General features: G+C 38.0%; 2 protein-coding genes across 4 annotated transcripts in view; both read left to right on the top strand.

The window, feature by feature from the left end:
* The window catches only part of LOC125238103 (prolow-density lipoprotein receptor-related protein 1), a 214,214-nt gene extending 205,571 nt beyond the window's left edge, over window positions 1-8,643 (top strand). The window contains exons 90-93 of the mRNA XM_048145391.1: window positions 4,848-5,042; window positions 5,474-5,666; window positions 6,847-6,955; window positions 7,982-8,643. Of these exons, the coding sequence (XP_048001348.1) occupies window positions 4,848-5,042; window positions 5,474-5,666; window positions 6,847-6,955; window positions 7,982-8,113 (629 nt within the window). The 3' untranslated portion in view covers window positions 8,114-8,643. The remainder of the gene's footprint in view (window positions 1-4,847; window positions 5,043-5,473; window positions 5,667-6,846; window positions 6,956-7,981) is intronic.
* Window positions 8,644-13,373: 4,730 nt separating this feature from the next.
* Window positions 13,374-24,942, top strand: LOC125238014 (transient receptor potential channel pyrexia-like). 3 transcript variants are annotated; one of them, XM_048145294.1, is made up of 11 exons: window positions 13,374-13,500; window positions 15,560-15,697; window positions 16,852-16,990; window positions 18,065-18,130; window positions 18,632-18,764; window positions 19,512-19,693; window positions 20,346-20,574; window positions 20,896-21,084; window positions 21,445-22,524; window positions 22,801-23,058; window positions 23,811-24,942. In XM_048145294.1, the coding sequence occupies exons 1-11, from the start codon at window positions 13,488-13,490 to the stop codon at window positions 24,735-24,737; spliced, it is 3,354 nt and encodes a 1,117-aa protein (XP_048001251.1). In that variant the 5' UTR covers window positions 13,374-13,487; the 3' UTR covers window positions 24,738-24,942. The 3 variants fall into 3 exon arrangements, with proteins under 3 accessions (XP_048001251.1, XP_048001252.1, XP_048001250.1); XM_048145295.1 differs by lacking the exon at window positions 15,560-15,697 and having other exon boundaries at window positions 23,811-24,941; XM_048145293.1 differs by lacking the exon at window positions 13,374-13,500 and having other exon boundaries at window positions 15,506-15,697.
* The last annotated feature ends 1,654 nt before the right edge of the window (window positions 24,943-26,596 follow it).

Raw genomic sequence — 26,596 nt, 5'->3', positions numbered from 1 at the left:
GTCACTTTACGCTGAGTAAGGATTTTTTGTTAAGAATTTAGTTAATTCTTTCCAAAAACACGCTACGCATTCACGCATATCCGCGGTGGAAACGCAGTCTACCTTATTTGACAGCGCCTTTGATACTAAGGTGATAAATAAAAAATCACACAATTATGCTAATCACACAACGTCAGTCCGCATCTTCATTCGTTACGCGCGCCACGCGCACACGAGACTAAGTAAAATACGCGCGAAAATTTAATCAAATATTCTTTACATATAGTTTCATCGTTCGTCCGCGTCCGCTAGTGTCTGACCAAATTTGGCTATTAAATAAATCGGATAGTCAAATAAAAAGTATACATTAATTGTTATTTGTAAAATATTGTGTTAAAACTTTCCCATTTTCGGCACTAATCTGAGTCCAGTGATGTTTTTGGTGATTTCTTGAAGGGAAAGTTAATTTTGTCTTTCCATTAGTGCTACATGTTTGACTTGTTTTTTTTTTTGCGAAGGTGATCAGGGATCTTTTATTGACCTTTATTTTTTTATGTTCAAGATATAATAACTATAATGAGTGTGTGATAAATGAGAACAAGGAAAAACTTATTGACTTCCGTCGTATGTCAATAAAACCTTAGTGTTTACAATTACATAAAATGATGACTGTGAAGTGGTGTATCTGATATTGTGTTAGATTAAAGTGTAGTTCTTGTGCTATTGAACATGGGACGTAGAAGTCGCCGGGAAAATGGTTAGTTACTGCATATATAGTTGTAGTTTGGATGTTTAAAAAAAATAGATGTATGTTTATGTAAAAACAATAAATCTTGAGTAGAATACTTATTACACGGATGTAGATAAAGTTGTATAATTAAGCATTAAAACACTCGTGTTAAAATCTTATTATGAAACTCGCCTTTGGGCATTTTCGCAAAAAAAGTGTTTTTCCTACTCAGAATCACGAGCCTTTTCGACCCTACTAGGGGAAAAGCGTCCTTAATTTATTTTTCCACTTCGTTACCATTTTTCAAACACTTTGTACAGCGGTTACAAAGTGGAAAGTTTACAAAATAATTGAAACTTTTGGACCATTTTTTGTCCTGGATCGAAAGCGTTCGTGATTCTGTGAGGAAAAACATAAAATTTACCTACCTGTGAAAAAATATTTTTGGTGATTGTTCTCGCGAAAATGCCCCTTTCGGTTCGTTTCATAAAACAACACTCATGTTTTAATGCTTTTCATTATGCACCAGACACATAAATAACTATTTTGTGTTATAGGTCCCTTGTATGTACAAAAAATGTTCAATTATTACACAACTTCCTAGCAACATCATAATAACAATAAATTTTATAACATTCTTAAAAGGTCAACAATGTTTTACTATCCATTCAAATGATAGCAAAATTTGTTGCAATATCCCATAAACTAGATATGTTAATACATGCATAATTAATTAAGCCCCAAGTAGCCAAAGTATACTTAAATTTCTACGACAAAATAAGTTTTAAGTGTATAGAAATAAGATGCATCATTGTGTGAAACGAAAATTTACTTGTGGAAATAAAATATTGTGCTACAAGTTAACATTTACCCAGGTCATGGCTAAATTTACAATCTTTACATAGTATGTATAGCTAGTATTTTTTGTTTTGGTAAATAATATTTTTGTAAGTAAAACTATATTTTAATTACAAAAATTGCCTTCAAGTTTTGTGTTATTTTGATAGACGGTCAAACATTCTTGTCACAAAAAAAAAAGAAGCGAAATTCTATGGGACAATAAACCTTCGCCACTAAATTTAAAATTTGCCCCCTTTTCTTATTGATAAGATTTGCTAGTTTTCCATTCTTCTCTTCATATTTTTCTATCGATCGAAAAAACTTAGGCATAAGCCTAACATTCATGGATAACCATGAAGTAACTAAACCAATATTCTTAATATTGGTTAGAATAGTCAAATTTTGCTCCCGGGAGCCCATTCTGATAAAAAACGACTTCAAAAACTGCCTTGAACGCTTTCTGAACCATAAGGCACAAAGGCACCCACAATTTATATTTGCCATAGTTTGTAACTGAAATAATAATTTGGTAAAGTTTCAATGTTTAACACAACGAAAGTCCTTATAACGGGATGACGTTGTCCAAAAATGCGTGAATTTCTTCACGATGTTTTCCTACAGATGTTACTCGCCCGCATTACTTACGGAATCTACGTTGACACATCGTTCGCGTGTTCTAGGATATCGCGCCGGAGGTACAGCGACATCTCTCGGCGTATTGGGTAAACTGCTACATAGAGTAGCGGCTTTCCGAACTTTGTACAGACAGTTATAAAATATAAAATAATGTCGATGAATAAGAAAGAACATTTAATATTAAATATTAACAACAAAAGTTTTATAAAGTCAGTATAAATTGAACCACAAAGTACAAAAAAAAAATATATTTGTTATAAAATGCGCTATGCTTTTGTATGTGTATGCTCAAGAAATGCGTGAACCAAACTTAAAACAAAAATCGCTTGGAAAGTTTTAATTGGGTAGGTATATGTATCTACCTAAACGCGTAGGAGGATATTGAGATATAAAAAAAAGGAGACATAAATTTTAAAATATGCAGCATCATTGCATAATAAAATATACCCGCCGTTCTGACTGTCACATGTGTAAAGTTTTTCGGCAATAACTTTGAGTACCAAGAGGTTTTTTAAAGGAGGGTACTAAATAGTACGAATTTGGTACTAAAACATTTAGGTACACCCGCCATTCTGACTCTCACAGTCCAAGTTATCCCGCTATCGCCGACGTGGTCTGCCGGATCCCCGGTTTAACTCGTGGGGCTCCCACTTGATGGTTATCTTGGCATACAAGTCGTCCGGCATTCGGCCCAGTCCTATTTCAATTTAGCCGCTGTTCGAGTACCTATTATTTGTCTTAGATTATATCATGATGTATGATTATATGAAAAGTAATTAATTATAAAAAATGTATTGCACCCCTTTCAAGATTATTAGAAACATTTGAATCTCACGGAGAGCTGCTCATGCAGCTTCCATTACAATCCAAGAAATCCACCCATGGAGCCAAAGCTTTCCCACTCCATGTTTACCGAGAGATGGCGCTGTACCGCCGACGCAATATCCTAGAACACGCGAACGGACTGTCAACGTAGATCCTATAGGTTATTTGAGTGAGTGAGGACGTCACAGAATATATAATAGTATATATTTTTTGACAACGTTACCTGTGTGAATGGGAAAAACGTTGATTTTATTATAGTTAAGTTAATATAATATATTTATTGATAAATTGTGAAATTTGTGAACTTCATACTCGGGTAATTCCATTCTGCTATATGGTTGATTCTTTTTCATATTATCAAATATTATATATATTTTTATACATCACCAACCAACCTGAATGGATTTACCCGATTTTTAAGTTAAGCGACATTTTACCCCTGTGTTGTATTCCCAAACGGGGTAGTCAGACCACATGAAACTGCTCAAGTTTCAGTGCCACTACTTGCAATAGGCTAGTTTCCTATACTTAATAGTACATTACGATACAAGTGCGTAAAAAAGGAAGTTCGAAACGAGTGGCGATAAATTAAAACACGACCGAAGGGAGTGTTTTAAATCGACACGAGTTGCTCCCTTCGGTCGTGTTTTAATTTATCGCCACTCGTTTCGAACTTCCTTTTTTACGCACTTGTATCGTAATGTACTATTATGCAGTACACGAAATAAAGCATCACATTATTAGAAGAAAAATATGGACAGTAGTTATTTTTAAACATAAATCAAAGAGAAAGTTATAAAGTAAATGAATTGGCCGTGACGTCACTCCTTGGTATTTCATAGTAATTCCATGTTAAAAAATCGTTTTGACAGTTCATAAAAAGAAGCTGATTTGACTAGTAGGAAACTAGCCTATTGCAAGTAGGTATGTACTACATGGAGGACTTATATTTCTACATAGATATTTAAGAGTACTTAGTACACTTTGTATTATAAATATAAGTAGTTTATAGTCTATTCAAATTAAATTTGAATAGATAGTAACATTGTTGACCTTTTAAGAATTTATGTTAATACTAAATTTTGCAAAATTTATTGTTATTAACAATGTGCTGGGACTACAAAATTTACTTTAAAAATGAGCATCTATATTCTATATCTTGAAGAAGAATTGACGGCTCACTTGAATAGTTATAAAATGATTACACCTTAATATTAATACACATTTAATGAGCGATCTAACGACAAGTTGATTCTCAGCAATGGCGTCTAAATGCCGGCGGTTTCCCGGTTTATATCGTAATGATAAACAAATCATTATTTAATCGTTGATATAATGTACGAGTTTATGCGACGGCTCCATAATGAACGGTATTACGCGAGGGTTTATAGAGCTAGCAGAAAATGAGATTGAAAACCATAACATCGGCGTTTTAATGTCTTATTGTGTACTGTTATCTACATAAGGTACAACGGGGTAAATCTCGACTGGGGGGCCATTGTAACTAATCCTTTTTTCCATTAAAACACTATGACGTTGAGTTCTGCATGTATCCACTGAACACGCCTACCATATACCTCTATAACCGGTGGACACTCTATTTAATAATGCAAACATTGTAAAACATGGAAAATGGACCAGTTACATTTGCCCCCCCAGTCGAAAGGGGGGCTCATTTCCATTTTAGCATTTCCGCTCCTGTAGCGTCTTAACCATATGGTTCATACGCGATATTAATCCGTCTCCATAATTTTATTTATATATATTCCCAACGCTTATCCATTATGAACATTACTAATTACTCAGTTGCTTTAACATAAACCTTTTTTTTTTTCAGAACAATTCAAGTTACCATACTGCAGTCACGGCGACTGCGAGAACGGAGGTCGCTGCATCGCCACTTCAGCGGGCATGCGGTGCGAATGCAAAGGAGCTTATGGAGGCCCCTTCTGTGGACACTATGTGGGCCACGGTCACGCGTGTACTACTGCCAACTGCAGGCCACCGTCGCTCTGTGTGTGGACTCCTGTCGGTGAGTTATTATCGTTGAATTTAGGCGCTAAGGTAGACCATTTTTTGGACACTACCTGGATCTTTGGCATTGGAGTATGGCTTCTACTGCTGCCCGTGTCGATACTCGAGATTTTTCTGCGACTTTTATTAGCTTTGTTTTGTTAGACCACAAGAGTTTTCGAGCACAAGTGCACTAGATATCTATCTTTTCTCTCGTCAAAAAATCTAATTATGTTTTTATACTTAAACTCTCCTACAAATCGAACACGAGAAATAAACATTATTTCAACTATTTTATGAACGTATGTTTTTTAGCAATAAAGATTACAAATAAAAATATTTTGACCATTTTAGAATTATATGCATAATCCCTATTAAATATCAAAATGCGAGAAATTAAACTGTTGAATTATGTTTTGTCACATTCTAATTCTTAACCTTGTTTTACAGACGATCCAATGCTCCCAGGGCAAGCGTACTGCGCCTGCATAGAGGGCGCCAGCTGCACTCCGCCCCGCGACCGCAATATAGCAGAAGCCGCGCCCACAAGTTCCGGTGGCGCCTGGGCCGGGGCGGGAGTGGCTATACTGCTGTTGCTGGCTGTTGTTGGAGCGGCTATATACGTTCTACATAGGAGGAGACAGTGAGTTACTTTACCGAACTATAGTGTGCTATGTAGTAACATTACTGAATCATAGAGGGCGCTAGCTACCTTAGTTAAGTATGTATAGGTGACCAGCTCAAGTGGCGCCTGGGTCGGGCCATACACGTTCTACATAGGAGAAGACAGTGAGTTACTTTACTGAACTATAGATGGCGCTGTGATTGAACCCCGGCATAGAACCGTTAGCGGAGGCTGTGCCCAGTAATTCAAAAAGGAGCGACGTCAATGTCCGTTGGTTTTTGAACGAGATCGTTTTATTTGAGTCATAAGCATAACATTGTAGTCAAAGACATATGACTATATCTAGACTCCGTATAGACGGATAATATCTAAGGAAAAAACGTACCTCAAAGCCATAGAGAAAAAGGTACGGTGGCCTAGATGATGTTACACCTTTGGGGAATGCTCGGCTAGATGGCGATAATATTAATATTTGTCATTTGAACACATATCAAGCTAACAATATGAGCCAAATTGTCAATACTGAGGTTCAAAAGTTTTAAGGTTGTGTCGAGAGATGCCAGTCTATGCACTGTGATTACACATTTTACCTTGACAGTAACTCTCTATAATACTCGATCCTCTTTGCATGTAGTATAGACAATTTCAAAAGAAAATGAGTTACTTAAAAAATGAGAACGTTACTATAGGCACATCTCGGACACTGGCGGTCAAATATATGAAAGAGGCGCGTTCCTAGCACACATCCCAAGCTCGTATAGGTGAACGCGTACCATGCTTGTATGAGTGAGATATGACAGGTTGACTGTTCGCGTTTTTGACAGGCGGTAACTGTGAGGTAACTGAGAGGGGGTGGGTGGCGCTTTCAGCGGGGAGCGGAAGTGGCCATACTGTACGATAGTACTCTTTATTATACTGTGCTATAGGTAATTAATTCCTGTGTTAATCGCATTATAAAATGGTAATTTAATTCGCTATATCCATACTAATATTATAAATGGAAAAGTGTGTGTGTCTGTTTGTTTGTCCGTCCTTCACGGCAAAACGGTGCGACGAATTATCGTGTTTTTTTAAGTGGAGATAGTTGAAGGGATGGAGAGTGACATAGGCCACTATTTGTCTCTTTCTAACACGAGCGAAGCCGCGGGCAAAAGCTAGTTGTATATAATTCGCTATATCTAATATTATCTCGTTTCAGTGGAGCGTTCGTGCACGCCCGACTAGCTGACAACGTTGAGATCAACAACCCGATGTATTTGGCGGACGACGAGCCGCCGAGGAGAGATCTGCTACCGCCACCTAGAGAGGTTAGTATTTTTAGACTACGAGTATTTTGTTCTCAAAACTGATTATAGATGGCGCTAGGAGTCACGTATCTCTTGGACTAAAACTGTATAGCAAAGTTTAATGTTTGTTACATACATACATTAACTTCATTAAGTTCATCCTCACTTTCTCGACACGTGGCAAAACTGGCAAACCAAGAACAAACGGGCCTCCCGCTCGTTTTTGCCCAGAACGTGCAAGTTGTGGAATGAGCTGCCTTCTGAGGTGTTTTCCTTGCGCTATGACATGGGGTTCTTCAAAAAGCAGGTATTTAGGGTTCTCAAAGCATAAGTGGTTCCCCTGATGTTGCTTATGTCCATGGGCGGCGATGACTACTTACCATCAGGCGGCTCTTCTGCTCGTTTGCTATTTCATTTAAAAAAACTCACTCCTGTATTCCCAAAAGGTCATGCAGAACACATAAAACTGCTGAAGTTTCACCGCCGGTCTTAGTAATGAAAGTGTTGAAAGAAAACAAAATGATGATATTGCAGTGACAGGTTGTTAGTCTGTCTCGGGCATCCTATGGCTTTGTCATAATAGCTAGAAGGACGACGTCGGAGTGGCTTTGGTTTACCTCCTCTCTTCTCAATGAAGAGGGTAGTTGTAGGAGTGACTTCATATTATATATATGTATGTTTATTTATATATGAAATAAATATTTTAATCTGACCATATATAGGTATATTTATATTTATTAATTATTATATATAAGTACGTATGTTGCGATTGCAATCTTGATCTGTGTTTTCATATTTAATTTGAAAATCGTGCACCAAACTGTTTCTGTTTAGCCCGATGGTTGACTGGTAGAGGATGCCTCAAGGCGTTAAGTTCGCCATTTGTACTCGTTTTTTTGTAAATTTGTGCAATAAAGTTTAAATAAATAAATATCACCCCAATGACTCCTCTGGCTGGCAGAAATGGGTTACCACTCTGAAAAAAATAGATGGCGCTAAGAGTCGCGTAATACTTGGATTAAAACAGCAGTGTTTTTTTATTTACAGAACGGCGGCAACCACTTCGCCAACCCCGTGTACGAGAGTATGTACGCGCCGAGCGTTCCACAACCCGAGGAGCAAAACTTACTCGCCGAAGCCTCCGACAGCTCGCCCGCTGAGCGCGCCGCACTCTTGTAAGAAGTCTGGAAAATGGCAGTAGTTAATACTTTATTCAGTTTATATTACTTGTCTACAGAGATGGAGAATGGTAAACACTTCGACAACAGTTCACACCTCGAACACTGGCGATCAAATATATGAAAGAGGCGCGTTCTTAGCACACAGTCTAAGCTCGTGTAACGCGTACTATGTGTGTATGAGTGAAATATGACAGGTCGACTGTTCGAGTTTTTGACAGGCTTTAACTGTGAGGTAACCGAGAGGTAGGCGGCACTTTCAGCGGGGAGCGGGAGTGGCCATACTGTACAATAGTACTCTTTATGACAGTGACAGTGTTTACTATAGTCTGTATCTTTATGTGTTTAAAAAAGTAGAAGCAAAATCAACCCTCAAAAGGCTCCTTATGCCAGTTGGGGGTAAATTAAAACAATACACGACTGAATATGAAAGATAAAGACAGGTTGCTCAGTGACAGATCCGCTTGGTTTTTGTAATTGGTTGGTTAACCGACAACTTTTGTAACTACCCGAAAATTTACAGATTATTTGTTTAAGTTCTTTTAAATACCTAAAAGTACAGAGCATGAAAGAACAACCGACGCGTCGGAGTAAAGTGAGATCTGACCGTAATCTGACCAAATAGAGAATTTAGGTAAAGAAATGTAGCATTTTCACCCAATATAGTATGCACACTGAATACTTATAATCTCCTGACACTGATATGAGTATGCGTATAAGTATGCATATACAAGATAATAGTAGAAAAATAATACCAGATTACTTAGACACCCTTTGTTCATACAAAGTCACTGTTGGAAACTAGATTGTCCAAACTAAATTAGTTCCTTAAATAATTTCAAATTCTTTTAGTATGTATTGATCGAAAGTTGATATTTTATGAATCCTCAATGTATATGATATTTTAAAATAAGAGAAATCTGACAGGGATGGCATTTACATTTTAATGTTGTTTTCTCCTTAATGTTTATTTTTTATGTCATACCTTTTGAAGTCTGAAATATTTTAAATAACTTTTACTGCACCATGTTTAACATATGAAAACTGTGTCTGTATCGTATAGCCATCTCTGTTTAGGCAAGAAAATCAATTTAGGTATAATTATGAAATCCTGGTTAGTGAGGTAATTTAGTTGACCAGACAAAGGAATATTGACACTCGTAAAATTTTGCAAAATATTGTGGCCACAGCTGACTGCTGAAGAAAGACCCAAGTTTGTACCAGGGCCATTTTTTTCAAAGTTGTCCACTACACTTATTTATTTGGATTTTTTTTATGTGGTTTCCACTCAGAATCGCGAGCTCTTTCAATTAAATAGGACAAAAAAAGTGTCTTAAGGTTTTTCCGATCCCGTTACCATTTTTTCATACATTTTGTGTGGCGGTAACGGAATGGAATGTTTAAAAAATGTATGGAAATCTTGGGACATTTTTATTCCCCTATCAGGATCGAAAAATCTCGCGATTCTGAGTATTAATCGTGTAAAAAATACCCGTTACAAAAAAAGTGGGCTGGACAACTTTGAAAAAAAATGGCCCATCAAACGTGAGATAAAATTTTAATGCCACTACTCTAGGACGTACAACGCCATCTAGTTCATAATATGTGAACTACGGTCAAAATATTTTTTTTTTACTAGTCTCGGTATCTCTTTGTCTATGGTTGATGGATGTGATGTAATTTTAGTTGTACATATCCTCTTGCCTCTTTTTTAGTACAATTGTAGTTTTTAAGATAATTTTACCCTTTGTCTCAACCCTACAATATTTCAACGTTGGCCAGTTAAGGTGTTAAAAGCAATTTAATTTTATATGAAATCAATTTAATCAAGATTATGCGGTTGATTTTCATTTACAATAATAAAAACTGGTGCAACTTATGATGAATTTGGTTCTCACAATAAATTACCGGTTTAAATCGTATGTCAGTTTTGTAAGTGCAAGTTTCTTCATTTTATTTGTATAGGTAGGTATTGGAATGGAACTCAATGCTATTGGAATTTTTAAGACATTTTTTAAATGTTTATTTTTACTCTTATTATATAGGATCTCTTGAAAAAGACCCCTAAATACATGAATCTCATTAATATTTAAATATTATTGTTTTTATACGATTGTGTATAAACTTTATTTCATTTCTCGTTCAGGAATTTCTACATATACGCGTAAGTAAGTAATTAATGTGTTTTTATTATAATTTACATTATTTTATATTCTTCCCCCATTTTTAAAGAAATTTTATCATTATTTTCTTTTCTACTTTTTATTTTCTGATATCACATGGCGACTTTGTAAAATCGAACAAAATATATTTTTAAGAATGTAATTAATATTAGTACATCGTGCCATATCAAATGAATATCACTTTTGTTACTTGCTTTATATACACATATATTTGTCTTATTATTTTTTATATTCTCTATTTTTTTAGAGGCCAGTACAGTTTAATGCAATATTGTTAATATTAAGTTCATATAAGTACATACTCATAGGCCTATTGAAAATGACGAATATTTTCCAATTTTGTACGACCGCCTTTTATTCTATGTAAAATTTAAAAAAATTACATTTTACTCATTATGATTGTTTATTCAGTTTTTTTTTACTAACTGAAGTCAACAAAAAAATACAATTTTTTTTCGTGCTTGATATCCCTTCGTGGCATCTCAAAGCTCATTATAAATAATAAGTAGGTACCTATTAGTAACATAAATTTTAGTTAAAATGAATGATGTAAAAAAAATATTGGCTCAAGCCAAAGAGTTGGCACATTTTTTTGACCAAGACTATTTTTCTAAGGATCACTTGCACCACCGAAAATGGAGGGTTAACCCGAGTTTAACCCACCATTTTATATGGAATTTGACAGTTGACAGCCCACTAACCCTGAGTTAAGCTAGTGGTGCAAGTGGCCCTAACCCGACTAAACTTTGCAATGTATCATTAATTGTGGCGACTAAAGGGTTAAAGTGGGTAAGCAGCGAAAGGGTTAGACGATTATTTGTGATAAGTAGCAGCTAACTTGCGATCCTAACGACGCGCAAATGAGCTTATTGTATGTATGTTAGTTGTATCTCAAAAACTTAATGAAATAGGTCCTCACTGCTACAAGTTATTGTGTAACTCTTGACATGTACTTGTACAGTCATCGTCAAATAAAAAGAGGCATACACGGTGTATCGTTAAGAAACCGAATAATTTGAACAGTATATACATTTCATGATTTTCAGGACTAAAATGCTAATATAAAATTTTCTAGATTTCGCTTAGTTTCAGAGTTATTGACATTTAAAAATAAAAAACTTATTATTATTATTTTTTAGTACAAAATGGTTTTTTGATTAATGGTTACTATAATAACTTTGGTCTCCACTACTTATTTGACGCTGACTTTACATCTATCAATTTAATTTTTATTAAGCAGAAACGTTTGCTAACGATTCTAAACATTTTTATATTAAAGGAAAAAATGGAAATGGAAGTCCGGCGTGGCTTCCGCAGCTCAATTGGTAAGAGCATTGCACGGATTGCAAAAATGGTGCGGGTTCAAGTCCCGCCGGAAGCGTAAATTTTTCCATTTTTTCCTTTAATATAAAAATATCTATCAATTTGCAAAAAATATTGTTAATGTTCCAATAATGAAATGTACAAGACAAGTATTGTTTACTTTTATTTCTAATACCTCTAATATACCAAATTTTGTAAATCAACTCTCTGTAACCCGTCGTCTGTTTCTGTCAAAAAATTATGACAACATTAACTTTGACATATATTTTTAAAGTCCAACGCCATATGTTTGGATCCTTATCAAACACAGACGAAGGGTTAACAAAACTTCTGTTTTATTACATTGTACAATGATTATTTATTTTATATTCATCATCCTCCTTGCGTTATCCCGGCATTTGCCACGGCTCATGGGAGCCTGGGGTCCGCTTTGACAACTAATCCCAAGATTTGGCGTAGGCACTAGTTTTACGAAAGCGACTGCCATCTGACCTTCCAACCCGGAGGGTAACTAGGCCTTATTGGGATTAGTCCGGTTTCCTCACGATGTTTACTAATTAATTTATGAATGAACTATATTTTCGCTCAAATATATTTTAGGAGTTACACAATATTTAGACGTTTTCAATTGCCGGTAGCTTGATTGACTGAGCCCCATTAGGTTAGTTAATTAATACTCTAATTCGACTCGACATGGCCAAAACTTATATTTTTAAATAAATAAGTTATTGTAAGCACTTATTATAGGTTTATCGAGGAAATAAAAGATAATTGACAATGATATGCTTTGTTTTTTTCATCTCTGACATACTCATATCCTTCGCGCAGCGCAAATAATAAAATGTACTCCACTTAATTATGAATTATCTGATTATGTTTTGGTGCTCACAATATTAGGGTCGTGTTTGAATAATTTGTACATGTAAACGAACCTTTTCGAGTCCGACCAAGCTATGTCGGCAGCGGTTTTAATAACATGGACTGTACAGTGTTCAGGGAACATCAGAATGTTATAGATCGTTAAGTTCAAACACATTCACTACCAGACAAAATATGGCACACTACGCCAGAAACCGGTCGTACCTAATTTATAATCGACCGCTTGGATTGTATGGCGAGAACCCGCTGAGCGGGTTCTCCGGCATCTGAACCCACCAGGCGGGATCTTGGTTGCGAATGCGTCAAAATATCATTTTGCATAGTCTATGTCGTCTATGATATCAAAATGGATGACAACTTAGTCTGACTTTATCCTCCTACGTGTTCGTAAGTAAGTATCTTATCTTTAATCTGCGGGGTCCCTTACGGATACACTTCGACCCATCGGGATCTTTTGTGCAATTACCCCCTACGATCCTTCAGCTATTCAGGAGCTTCTCGACCATCTCCACGTATCGGATGATGAGGCTCATGGGTAGCTCTCTAAAGTCCTTTGGTGCCAGGTAGCCTGCTCCAAAGTTCTTCATTCTTTGTCTTGCGAGGGCGTGACATTCACACATTAGATGTCTGACTGTCTCTTCCTCTTCGCCACATATGCGACAGTCAGTGTTGTTTCGTAAGTAAGTAACACTACTCTCTTTGCCAGTCTGTAGGTGTTTTTCGACACACCCCCGCTCTTAAATACAGCATGATGTCATTTTCAACATCGAAAAACCCGCCGAAGCTTACGGTTGTAAAAACTCTAATATAATTATGGGATACATACTTTAATCGATTCGGAGAAACCTGCGGGCGAATCAGTTTGAAGCAAAACCTCATAGGCGAAGCTCGCTTTAAATAATATTATTAATAAATGAATAAGACACAGTGGTCATGTATAAGGTAAATAATAAGGAAATATAGTGCAGTGATCTGTGTGGGATCGGTAAAATGAAGGCAAAAGGTTGGTGTTCATTTATTTATTTTTAACTGTGCTTCAGTTACAAATTAGTATACAGGGTAAGTTTAAGGTATAACCAGATTTTCTGATGAACTAACTTCTGATTACTAACACGCTATTTATAATTGTTTAACCAATTTATAAACAATCATCATGGCGCCGGCTTATCGTTGACTTTTAAACACGGTGTATAATTTTAAAGCGTTTGTTTTCTATTGACTTTATTTCTCCAGTTGCGTTATAGTGACCAAATACACCTATTTACACCCTCACACTTATTTGACCGAAGGACACTAAGGTCTCAATTTCAGCTTTAGCTAAAATATACTTCTTACCCGTTTTTTACTTCCATTTATTTATGCATTAAACGCGGGAAGAAATTGTTCGCAGGGAAAACCTCGACCTTTGAATAACTGACCAATTAATTATTTGTTTTTTTGGTTTTCCTCTTAATTTGCATGTTTTGTCTGTGCTGCGGTTATGTTGTGTATAAATAAGTTGTATTGTAACAACTTGTAGGTATCATGATTTATCTATGCACGTTGGTAATCTGTAGGTAAAGTAGGTACTAACAGTCCTGCTTGGTGAATCACGGCACAGTTAAACCGGCAAACCAGAGCCAATGACCTGAAATAATATAACCGCCAAGGAGTGGAATGCCCTGCCTGAGTCTGTGTTCCCACATGAGTACAATCCAGGTCTCTTTAAAGCAAGAGTAAATAGGTATCTCATAGGTAAGCGTGATCCACCGTAGACCGCATCATCACTTATCATCAGGTGTGATCGTGGTCAAACGTCTACCTATTCAAACAAAAAAAAAAAAAAAACACTTTATTTACATTAACTATGTAACATATAAAAAATCTAGCAGGTAATCGGGATTATCCCTCATCAGTGACTTTTTAACTGACTGTTAACCTTAGAAGTATTAATTGATTTCTTGACTCCACAGTTAAACTTATAGCATAGTTTTGTGGAGCACTGTATATTTATACTATCGTTACCTTTGGTTGAGTCTGTTGTTATTTTTCTTGTAACGTTTTCACTTTTATTCTTTTTAACTGTTTGACCACTTTTCTTGTATGTGTTTTGCATTTCTTCTGTCTGTTACCCTCCGTGAATCTTTCTCACTTGATGGTCTCATCGGAAGATCAGCGCTGGAAGTCCCCAGCAACACGCTGAGATGAGACCATTTCGTGGCACTTCATTATTTTCTGTCTTATTGTTATTATGTGTATTTTGTCTTGCCTGTGTTCACGAATAAATGTTATTCTATTCTATTCTATTCTATTCTCTTCTAATAATTAAATAAATAAGTATGGCGCGATAGGGACGGCCAGATGTTTTATAATATATCGCGCGACCATTCTTGCCTGCCTAACCATTTTTATTTCGCAGGTCACATTTGTCATTTTATAAATTGCATTTTTGATAATAGAGACCTAGGGTAGGGCCACTAAGCACTTTATATGGCACCACCATTAACAATCGCTGGGCACCACAGAACATAATAATAGTACAAGTACAGAAGGCTCACTCCTTTGATATTCACAAAATGCCGCCATTCGAAATTCTTACCTACAACAAACGGACCGCACGCGAGCAGCCGACATTGAATTATTTTGCGCCGCGCAAAGGTCGTCACCACTGAACGGGCCCCGGCCGGCCCCCGGCATGTACTTGTAGCTACTTGTAGCGTGGAGTGAGCCGCCCCTGAAATCCCGTAAAAGTCATTACCTATGTCGGAGCAGCCAAGGCGTCACAAATATCTGAACATGTTTCTATTCCAAATCCATAGAGCTCATGTATATTTATGAGCACTTTAGCCGCTCCAATATATCTGACGATGGTAGTATAGTAAAATAATTACATCAAACCTACACCTCTCCCTCTAACCTCTGTATACATTAAACCTAGTTCTAGCTCTGGTGATGGCGTACGTAGTAATCCTTCAATTCTTCTTGTTAGCCACTATTGTCACTAATTGTAAGTTAGTAGGTATTTTATATGGGTGGTGGACTTATTCTTAACATCACGAAGTCCATGTCCACTATATCTTCAGGGATCGACAACCCAGCCCTGGAGGTGGATGACGTCAATCCAGCACAAAATATCACGATAGATGATGTTATACCCGTACCAACATTCTCTTCGCCTGTGCGAAGTTCTAGCAGGAATTCAGGCAGTGAACATTATATAGGTATGGATTAAGTGTTAGAGTGAAAAAAGAAAACTCGAAGAAGGTATGGGCTCTTTTACATTCCACGACTCTTTCTTTCTGCACAGACTTTAGTAGACTGACAGTTCATCTCAGAAGTAAAAATTGTAAACTGTTCTAATATTAAATTTTTGGTAGGCGAGACACTGTTGACACCTAGTATTGAGTAGTGGTACTGATAATTCACGCTATTTCACGCGTGATTGTCGCTAGATGTCACTATAACCAGGGGCGGCTCACTCCGCGCTTCTTCCATACATTTCGACGGCCGCGAGTTCGCAGCCCATAAAGTTTGACAACCTTCACGCTGCGCAATATAACTCAATGTCGTATGCAGTCCGTTGACGTTGTTGAGAGTGAGCCTTCTGTACATGTACTTTTATATATTCTGTGCTATAACTATGCCTATACAAATAACTCGCATTTACTGATGTATGGAGTTACGACTCTTCCCTTATTTATTCCTCTATGGTATAGTACCTACCTACACCTAATGTTCTTAAGAGATTTCAAAATACCCTGGTAATCTATTTAGAGTAGGTACAGTTACCAGCAATAATATATTAATCTTCGAACGCCCGCAAAAGTATGTGACACGCTCTTACGGCTCTAACAATAAGTGTGTGTCAGATATTTTTCAGCCTTTGTGTCACATATTTTGGCTAGTGACTGTAACTGTACATAAATTTACCCGCCGATTGGCTATTAGTCTAGCTTAAAAAGCGGCTGTTTCTTATATACCGTGTTTGAATTCCGTTAACTTCGGCATATAGTTACGTCTATTGTAGGAAACAGAATAGCATAGTTAGTTTTCTTTAATTCGTAACTTTTTTCTGAAAAATACCATACACCTGCGATAGATGTTACATCAATTGCTGTTAAGTAACGGGCTTTGTGTGTTCGATATGCGATTAACTTAACATGTCATAGTTTTGTCACTTACTTAGTGTGAGTTAACTGTAAAGCCCGTTTCTCAATCATTAATTAAAGTAACATCTATCCCAGGTGTATGGTTTAAAAAAAAACGAATTTAAGAAAACTAGCTATGCCATTCTGTTTCCTATAAATAATAGACCTAACTTTATGGCGAAGTTAACGGAAATCAAGAAAAACACGGTGTATAAATGTGTCTTCAGACATGGAGCCAAATTACACTGTGGAGTCAGACGGTCTGCCGTTGCTGCCGCTCTCGCAGACTACTTCCGAAGACAGTCTCTACGCCGTCCCAGGGCCTCCGCCGCCGGTCAAGCTGATTACTCCAAAGAACGCTATACAGTAAGTATTTATTAGCAGATATTGCAGTTCTGGTCGGTTTTGATCTTGATATACGTAGTTATAAGTTTAGTTTTAGTTTTAAGTTTAGTTTTAATTATGGGTGCCCTGAAAATCTGTGCCGTGTCTCTTAGACACAGTCTACGCTGAGCGGCTTCCTATTTGGTATACCAGTTCACTCGTGTTATATTTTTCTTATACCAAATAAATATTTTTTCTTTCTTTCTTCTTCTTTCGCTCTCGTCTCGACCCAACTTGTTCTTGGGACGACCAACTGATGGTCATTCGGTGGTTAATTGATTGCTGGGAAAACTATTCATCTAGGCCATTTTTTTTTTCAAAGTTGTCCACCCCACTTTTTTTTTAGATTTGGAAATGTTTATGTGGTTTCCACTCAGAATCGCGAGTTCTTTCAATCCTAATAGGAGAAAAAAAGTGTCCCAAGGTTTTTTTCCCATTCCGTTACCATTCTTTCATACATTTTGTATGGCGGTAACGGAATTGAAGGTTTGATAATTGTATGGAAATCTTGGGACATTTTTTTTCCAATGTATGGCACCCCATACATTTTACGACTCGTCTCTTTCCGCACAGAGTGGAATCTAATGCTATTAGGTTCTTGAGGCTATTCCCTCTAGTCTTACCGCGTAGTTTTACCAGTTGAACTACTGGGAATTTTTAGGTTTGTTAGGTACCTATAGATGCCCAAAGGGCAAACAATCTAGAAATAGGAGCCCCGCGCAGCGGGGCTCCGTCGAAACAGTTGTCGCGTCTGGTTTCGTACAAAAAAACAGCCTTACAATCAGTAAGTCTATTCCCAATGGTTCAACTGGTAAAACTACGCGGGTCTTACCCTTACAGGGTCGGTTCTTGCGGTTTTCTGCAAGGTGTGGTGTAAGGTACTTCCCCAGTCGGGCTTTGCTTTACTTTATATGCTGTGGTTACCTATATACGTATGAGTAAAACGTACAACTGGTACCAGCCTTCTCTGATGCGATATCAAAACGTTGATTAATAATAAACTTTTAATATTTATATGTACGTGTTATTTATTTACATGTGTTCTTAATTTTACAGCTATCAGCACCCAGAAGCACAACTACTGCTGGCAGTCAAATGGAACCATGTTGAAGAGGTGGAAAAGTAAGCTTATAATCAAATAACTTCTCAAAACAATGTAGATTGCAAATAAAGTCCTTATTTTTAGTCGTAACAATCAGGAATATTCTGGTAATAATAAGTAATATATAATCAGCGAACGGTCTCATAGCGAAGAGTCTCGACCAACATCATAAGAGACTCTCGCTAGGTGGCTGGATCAACGGCCAGATGCAGAAGGCGGTGATCTTGGACACAGCGCGGATAGTTCGACGGTTCCTCTCTCTGCAGCCCTAACCACCGGCAGCTTGGGCCCTGCCCCGCTGCTGGCGGCACCCTAGGTTAGGTTTTTTATAATGTGTTTATATGTGTTTTATATTGTTTTGTATGTGTTTTTGTATTTTACTTTTATATTCATATTATAAACAGCCTAGCCTAAGAAAGAAAATAAATAAAGAGTAATATATTAGTGGTAATGTTATCTCAGAAGAATGAAACGAACGAAATATAATACTTATAGTAAGATTTGACGTCGTTGTATTTCAGATTGCTAGAAGCAGGTTTCGACCCTAACGCCCTATACACGATGTCGTGGTACGAGGCCGAAGCGCAGATGCAATACATCCCGACTGCACATAACGAGGAGGAGCGATACCGGTTCAACATGCTGCCTACTTGGGTAGGTATTTATATTTTGACCTGTCGAAAATAGTCATATTATTTCATTTCACAGCTCCCCTACATCACACCTCGGACACGGCGATCAAATATATGAAAGAAGCGCGTTCCTAACACACATTCTAAAGCTTCGTGTAGGTGAACGCGTACTTATGCTTGTATGAGAGAAATATGACAGGTCGACTGGTCGCGTTTTTGACAGGCGGTAACTGCGAGGTAACCGAGAGGGGGTGGGCGGCGCTTTCAGCGGGGAGCAGAAGTGGCCATACTGTACGATAGTACTCTTTATTATACTGTGCCTACATTCTTAGGTAGTGTCAAATAAGTCAAATTCTTCTTTTGTTTTTGCTGACCTCTTGGTTTGCGGCGAGATTATACTGGGTGGGGTTCATGGGACTGTTATCTTTCAAGTCATTCGATATTCTGGAAGATGAGGAGAAGCCTCATATTATACCGGTGCAGCCACTTTATCAAATTATCATGAATGTAGACGAAATAATTTGATTTCCTAAGATACAGTATATAAACTCTGAACGTGTCGCTTAGTTTCAAACTTAAATAAGGGTAAATCCATTCTGCTTTAAGGTTGAATATATAAAAAATATAATATAATGTGAAAAATAATCAACCTCAAAGCAGATTGGATTTACCCATGTTTGAAGTTAAGCGACACGAATTGCCAATTATTTTACTAAAAAGTGGGCGAATTTCAGTACATACTTATAATTATATTCATTTACTCTTCCAGCCAGCCAATGAGAAGCCAGTGTGGAGCGCGCTGCATTCCGCGTCTGCGCGTGGGCACGTGGAGTGCGCACGCGCGCTGCTCGCGCACGGCGCGTCACCCGATGGTGCGGGGAATACTCGCCGCACAACGCTAGATGTCGCTGGCTCTGCGTTTTACTACGATCACCATGTGAGCAGTGACCAGTGAGTAGAAACAATGTGACAGTCTAAAATGTTCACTCTTCCAGCCAGCCAGTGTGGAGCGCGCTGCACTCCACGTCTGCGCCTGGGCACGCGGAGTGCGCTCGCGCGTTTCTCGCGTACCCGCGACGGCGTAGCAAACATACGCCGACCGACGTTAGGTGTCGCTGACTCTGCGTTTTACTACGACCATCATGCGCTCAGTGATCACTGATGGCCTATCTATCATAGTATCACCCGATGGTAACTCGCGTTAGATGTCGTCTAGTACTTGCTGAAAATTCAAAAGACGTGAAAGTAACATTGTATTAAATAATAAATACTATAGGTAAACATCGCCATCTGGCTGACGAGACTTATATAGGTGTATCTAACTCCCATGAAATTGGTTTGTTTTACGATTATGACAAGACTTATTTAAGTACTAGCTTTTGCCCGCGGCTTCGCTCGCGTTAGAAAGAGACAAAAAGTAGCCTATGTCACTCTCCACCCCTTGAACTATCTCCACCTAAAAAACACGTCAATTCGTCGCTCCGTTTTGCCGTGAAAGACGGACAAACAAACAGACAGACACACGTATTTTCCCATTTATAATATTAGTAAGTAAGTAAGTAAGTATGGATTGTAAGACTTTAATACATATCTCTTATTGCAGCCTAGCAGAGATGATCAACCTGCTCCTTGAGGCCGGAGGCACGTTCAACACAATGAGAGGCGATGGCTTCGACAACCTCAACACACCGCTCCATACAGCTACACTGTTGGAGTCTGCGGACGCTATAAAAGCTCTGCTACATGCTGGGGCATCTGTGGCGTGTATTAACAGTGTTGGGTATACGCCACTGCATCTGTGTCTAAGAAACAAGTTTGAAGAGCTGCTAGAGGTAAGCAGTTGGTCATCTTTCCTACTCCGACGGTATGGCTCTATGAAGGTACCTAATCTTAACACACCGCTGCACACTGCTACTTGAGTTTAGTATAATTATTATCAGCTACTGCATCCGTGTCTTATGATTAAGTTTACAGAGCTATGACTTATGAGAGGTTAGCCGATATCCTTAGTTTTCCAGCTCTTGGATTTCAAAAAAATTTTTTGGAGATCCCTAATGTGCTTTTCTGGACGAAGATTTGTTCTTTCATAGATTGCTAGATAAAACACTGTCTAATTTAAATTCAAAAAAATAATTTGTAATCCCTATTTCTAGATTCTTCTCTACTATAATTGCGACGACGCAGAGTCTTCTCTACGGGTGAACGTTGTAGATAAACGAGGGTACTCCGTTCTGAAAACGGCTGTGGAACTCAAGTGGCTGCCTGGCGTCTGTCTTGCGTTGGAAGCAGGAGCTGATGCTGCCAGCTCTTTCGACCATTTGGAGGAACAGGCATGCACAGAGGTCAGATTATATTATTACAAGGAGTAGGCACAATTATAAGCCTATTAAACATAAAACGAATTAATAAAAACAAAATGCAGTATTATGTACAACTTAAAACTAATTAACTTAAAATATATTTACAAATAAAAAATGCTCCCCACCCCCAGGTCTTCGTCCGCGGTAATGGTGCCCAGTAGGCTGGCAGCGTTGCCTTTTTGAATGGCCAAGCTTAATCGCTGGCCAAAGTAGCTGCCAGCCCTCTGGTCACTAGACGATAATAAGCAAAGTTATAAGCCACGACGATAGCTGATATCTGTCAATACACATTAACAAAGCCTGATAATTCGTGTTTCACTGATATATATGTGTTAATTACAGATGAAAACAACTCTCATCCATTTAGCAGTTCAAGGTCGGAACACGACGATCCTAGAAAAAGTTCTGACCATAGCGGAACAAGAGAATCTCATAGATTGCATCAACAGTGATGGTGACACTCCACTCTGTATAGCTATTAGAAATGGTCATTTAGAATGTGCCAAAGCCCTACTCCATCATGGAGCTGGTTTAGAAGGCATGTCCACAGACAATAGTAACGCCCTCCACATAGCTGCTGCCTACGGTCGAACAGCAATCATGAAATACCTCCTTGAGTCCGTCGATGACTCCAAGAATCTCTTTGACAAATATAATAAAGACGGATTTCTTCCCATACATCTGGCAGCCAAAAACAACAGCCCCGAGTGCGTTCAACTGCTTCTCAAAAGCGGCAACTGCCAAAGATTGAGGACTCAAGATGAGACTTTCTCAACGGCATTACATTTTGCAGCGAGAGGGGATTATGTTGAAGTTGCAGGAGCGATCATAAAGAAGGATCCTCGAGCTATAGACGATGTGAACCACCGCGGCTTCACGCCTATGCATGAAGCAGCCTTCCACTGCAGTAACAAAATAATGTTATTCCTCCTACACGAGACTGATGCAGTTTTATCTAGCTTCACTGCAGACAATAGCAAAAACTCAGTCATCAAAATTATAACATCCCAACTGCCTAACCCAAGCGACTTTTTCGAAACTGTTTTTGACTCTTTCACTCATTACCATAACAAACAGGATGACACTGAGATATCCGTGAAGTATGGGTTTTTAACAACGAGAAATCATAACATGACGCAGATACAAGTTATAGAAGAGTTGGTGCGGTGTGGGCAAAGGAATATACTGTTGCATCCGTTGATGGAAAGTCTTCTTTACTTAAAATGGAAAACGTTGCTGCCATTTTTCTACGTGATGCTGACGATATATGGGATGTTCGTGCTGACTTTTAACATCTTCGTTGTGACGTTCTTCTATTACTGCGACACTAATCAGATTGAATTTAAGCCACTGATATTTCAGCACGCGTTTTGGGTGTTCATGGCATTTACCTACATCATGATTGGACTTATGCTTATACTGGTATGTTGCTCAGTATGACATGACTTTGACTTTTCCATTACATAGCTGATGTTAAATAAAATTACTTTGCAAACTACTTGTACCTTTGCTAACTGAAAACCAATGAACTCGGCGTACTTACAACAACTTTTACTCTTCTTACAACGATAGTCTTGACGTGATAATAGTCCATTTGCGTCGGTTCATAACAGCTTCTGGGGTCTATGATTAAATCAGAAAATAGAGTCTTCTCAAGCTGCTTTTGAGTTTCCTAAAATTCATCAATCTTTTTTCCAGGAGATCTTCTTCCTAGCAGTAAACAAGCGCCGCTACTTCCAAAACCTGGAGACCTGGATCCGCCTCCTCTGCATGGCGTTAGCCGGGGTAGTCCCTCTCGCCATGAAGTTTGCGTTACCCTCTCAAGACTGGCCGCGCCACGTGGCGACTGCTGCGTTGCTGCTGGCGTGGCTGCAGATGCTCTTCCTGCTGTCTAGGTTCCCAAACTGGGGGTACTATGTGCTCATGTTTGGGGAGGTCGCTTGTAATATTTTTAAGGTTTGTAGTTCGATTTTGTCTTTGGTGGATGGACTGTGTGAGAGATAATATAAGTAAGTGAAAGCAAGTGAATGATGATATGACGGACGATAGGGAGGTGTGGAAGCAGAAGACATGTTGCGTCGACCCCAAATGACTGGGATAAGGGCAGGCGAGTGATGATGAGTTCAATTTTGTCCTTGATAAGAAAACTAAGAAGGCATAAAGAACATAGTTTAGTGTTACTTTTCTGTTTTACCACTACGCACTGACTAGAGTACGAGTGGAAAGAGAAGAGTCGTAGAAATAAACTGGTCCCCATCAAAAACGACTATTTTTCCACTGTTATACAATGCATGAAAGACAGGTGGTCCGACATACACAATATTTAATTAAGTAGTTCAAATGTAGTGCGAAAAGATTTGCCTTCGTATTGTTACGGAAATGTACGAACGTGTCATGCTATTTCGGTCAGTCTCAGACAATATACGTACATTGACTGAACTAGCATGACAAATATACGAACGTTTCCGGAAAAATACAAAGGAAACCCTTTACGCACTACATCTGTAATATCTGTATGTTGTAGTAGTTCTGTTTCCGGACCTGTTATATGATTAAGGGTCAGTTGCACCAAACCGCCTGTCACCATTAAAGCATTCGTTAAATTTTATTGTATGGAAAATTCCATAGACGTCTGCTGCATGACGATGATGTGTCTGTCAAATGTGGTTGATGTAACTGGCCCTAAAGCAATGATTTTTCTTTTACAGATTCTACTGACCTTCGTCTTTCTAGTCCTCGGTTTCTCCCTCAGCTTCATGATACAATACAGAGCTAAAGATCCCTTTGAAAACCCGTGGAAAGCCTTCGTCAAAACCGCCGTCATGATGACTCAGGAGTTCGAGTACGATGACATGTTCGATGAAAAGCATGAGAAGATACTCGGCGGATCAACAGAAGTCACCAGGTTCCTTTTCGGGTTATTCTTAATGTTTGTAGGCATAGTCCTTATGAATTTCATGGTAGGTGTGGCTGTCAGCAACGTTAATGAATTAAATGTCGCTGGAAACACTAAGAGACTAGAGAAACAAGTAGAACTCCTCATTACTTTAGACTTCCTAGTATACGGATTGGTAAGCAAAGTTTTCCCAATCAACACTTACTACAAAAGATACCATTACAGCATCAACAATTTTCCAACTAAAGAAAAACTGTGGCGAATCAGATACTACTTCGATCTCAATGACTCTTTATCACATGACGACATTTATATACCTTTGCATTTACGTCGTGACATTATAAAGAAAGCTATGGAACAGAACAATGTTAAAGTGGATGCTAAAGATACAGTTGGTAAGAAAATAGATGTGCTGTACGATGCTTTGATAGACAAAGTTAACGATACAGTAGAAGATAAAGAGACTAAGACAAAATTAGATGGAGTTATGGATATGTTGGTAGAACTATCTAATGATATGGCAAATTTGAAGGAGCAGATGCGAAGTTTGAAAGAGACATCTACAAATAACCATACTTTGAACTATAGGAGGAGTAGAAAGGGTAAAAGAGAGAGTTCTAGGTCAAAATCTTTGCAGCCACCAATGAATATGCGGCTTAAAGACGATCTCTATGACTCTATGTATCAGGTGATATTGGATTTGAAGGAACAAATGGAGAAGAGAGAGACTGACGCCTAGTCATTTCTTAAATATAAATTAAATGTTACAAATAATGTATCACAAGTACCAAGTACCAGTGGCGGGGTGTTGATACAACTGAATTCCCTACGGGTTCCCGAAAATTCTCCATTATCTGTAGAAGTTCATACAAAACAAATCCCGAAAACCCCTCCGGCTTTATCACGGAGAATTTTCACGTCACGCCACTGCCAAGTACCAACCCTGTATTTACAGACTGATTGATTTATTTGTAAATTTTGTAATACTCATAACTTATATGTACCTATAGTTGTACACATATGTAATACGAATTTAAGATATATATAATTATACCTATCTACCGAATGTTATTTAACATTTATTATGTAATAAATTGAATAATATTATTTCCTACAATCATTCGATAAAACCAATGATAAGGCACATTAAAGAATACAAAAAGTCATCTCTAGCTAATTTTATACGTTTAAATAGTTTAATTTTGGAATATTTCTAAAAAAATAAATTTATAAATGATTGAATCAGGTGCCGAAACCGAATGGCATTTCTACGACGCCAAACAAAACGAACCGCCGCGAAAGGTAGTCTGGCTCTGGCTCTGTCGCGCCAATAAGCAAGAGCGATAGCGATAGATATCTACGAGCGTTTCGTTTCGTGAGCGTTTGTGCCATTCGGCTACGCACCCGTGACCAAGACCACGCGGTCTTTGTAAATGCTTCATAAAGCGGTGTCTGTAGTCTGTGGACGTCGCCAAGATGGCTTATTTACATTATACCTCAAAGACTAGCGACATATGCATAATATATATGCCTTAGTCATAATTCCTGCGATAAATAAACAATCCGCGATATCTTTGAGGGTACTCTTATCTACAGATAAGCGTCGTACCATAGAGCTGTGAAGATTTAAAACTAATAATTACAGTCTTAAAAACATCATGTAAGTTTTCCCTTGAAAATTTCGTCTGATGTCTCATGTGTTTTAAGAACTAATACAGTCATGTACTCGTAGAATCGCTGCATCTATTAGTTAGGGAAACAAATCTTTCGAATTACGGTATTGTGGTAATGTATTTTCATTTCATAACAAATTTTGTACAAAATAGGAAAATTAGTTCTAAAATTGGACAAATTTATAGTAGAGGTAGTAGTAGTAGATAATAGTTATTTGTTATACAAGGGGGCAAAGTTGTATTTTAACGCCGAGTGTGGAATTGAAAAACGAGCAAGTGAAAGGATTCTATAGTTGAACCACGAGCGAAGCGAGTGGTTCCAGAATAGAATCCTGAACTTGCGAGTGTTTTAACACACGAGAAGTAAAATACATTTGCACCCGAGTGTAACACAAAACTTTTCCCCTCACTATAGCGAGGAAACTATAACGCAAAAAATGCGTTTATCTCTGCTTCCAGTAGTTCGCACGGGTGGTAAATCATCTTTATTACTAGATTCACCTACTTTTATCAATTTTAAAGCAGTTAATTTGATTTTATTCAAGGTCAAATTACTTTACCCACTAGTGGATAAAATGCGTTTTTACCCGCTGGTATTAAAGGACAAAACACGTGTTTCCGAGCTAGTGAGGGGAAAAATAAATTGCTATGGCTTTTAACCCTAAATGGTCCAGACTCTAGATGCAGTCAAAAAGTATGATTTTTATGGTGGCAAACAAACATACGGCCCACCTGGTGGTAAGCTGCTTCCGTAGCATAAGGACACCTGTAAACCCAGAGGTATTAAGAAACTTGTAGTAAAAATCGTGTCTAGATATTCTTAAGTCTGGCCAAAATTGACAAATGGCGATAAGGAATAAATCGTATAGCAGTTATCGTCCTCGTTCGGGACCGATTGCATATAGCAATATAAATGTTGTGTGTC

The sequence above is a fragment of the Leguminivora glycinivorella genome, chromosome 22 (assembly GCF_023078275.1).
Source record: "Leguminivora glycinivorella isolate SPB_JAAS2020 chromosome 22, LegGlyc_1.1, whole genome shotgun sequence".
Classification (NCBI taxonomy): Eukaryota; Metazoa; Arthropoda; class Insecta; order Lepidoptera; family Tortricidae; genus Leguminivora; species Leguminivora glycinivorella.
Note: the sequence above shows the minus strand (reverse complement) of the source record. Positions and strands in the feature narration are given on the sequence as shown.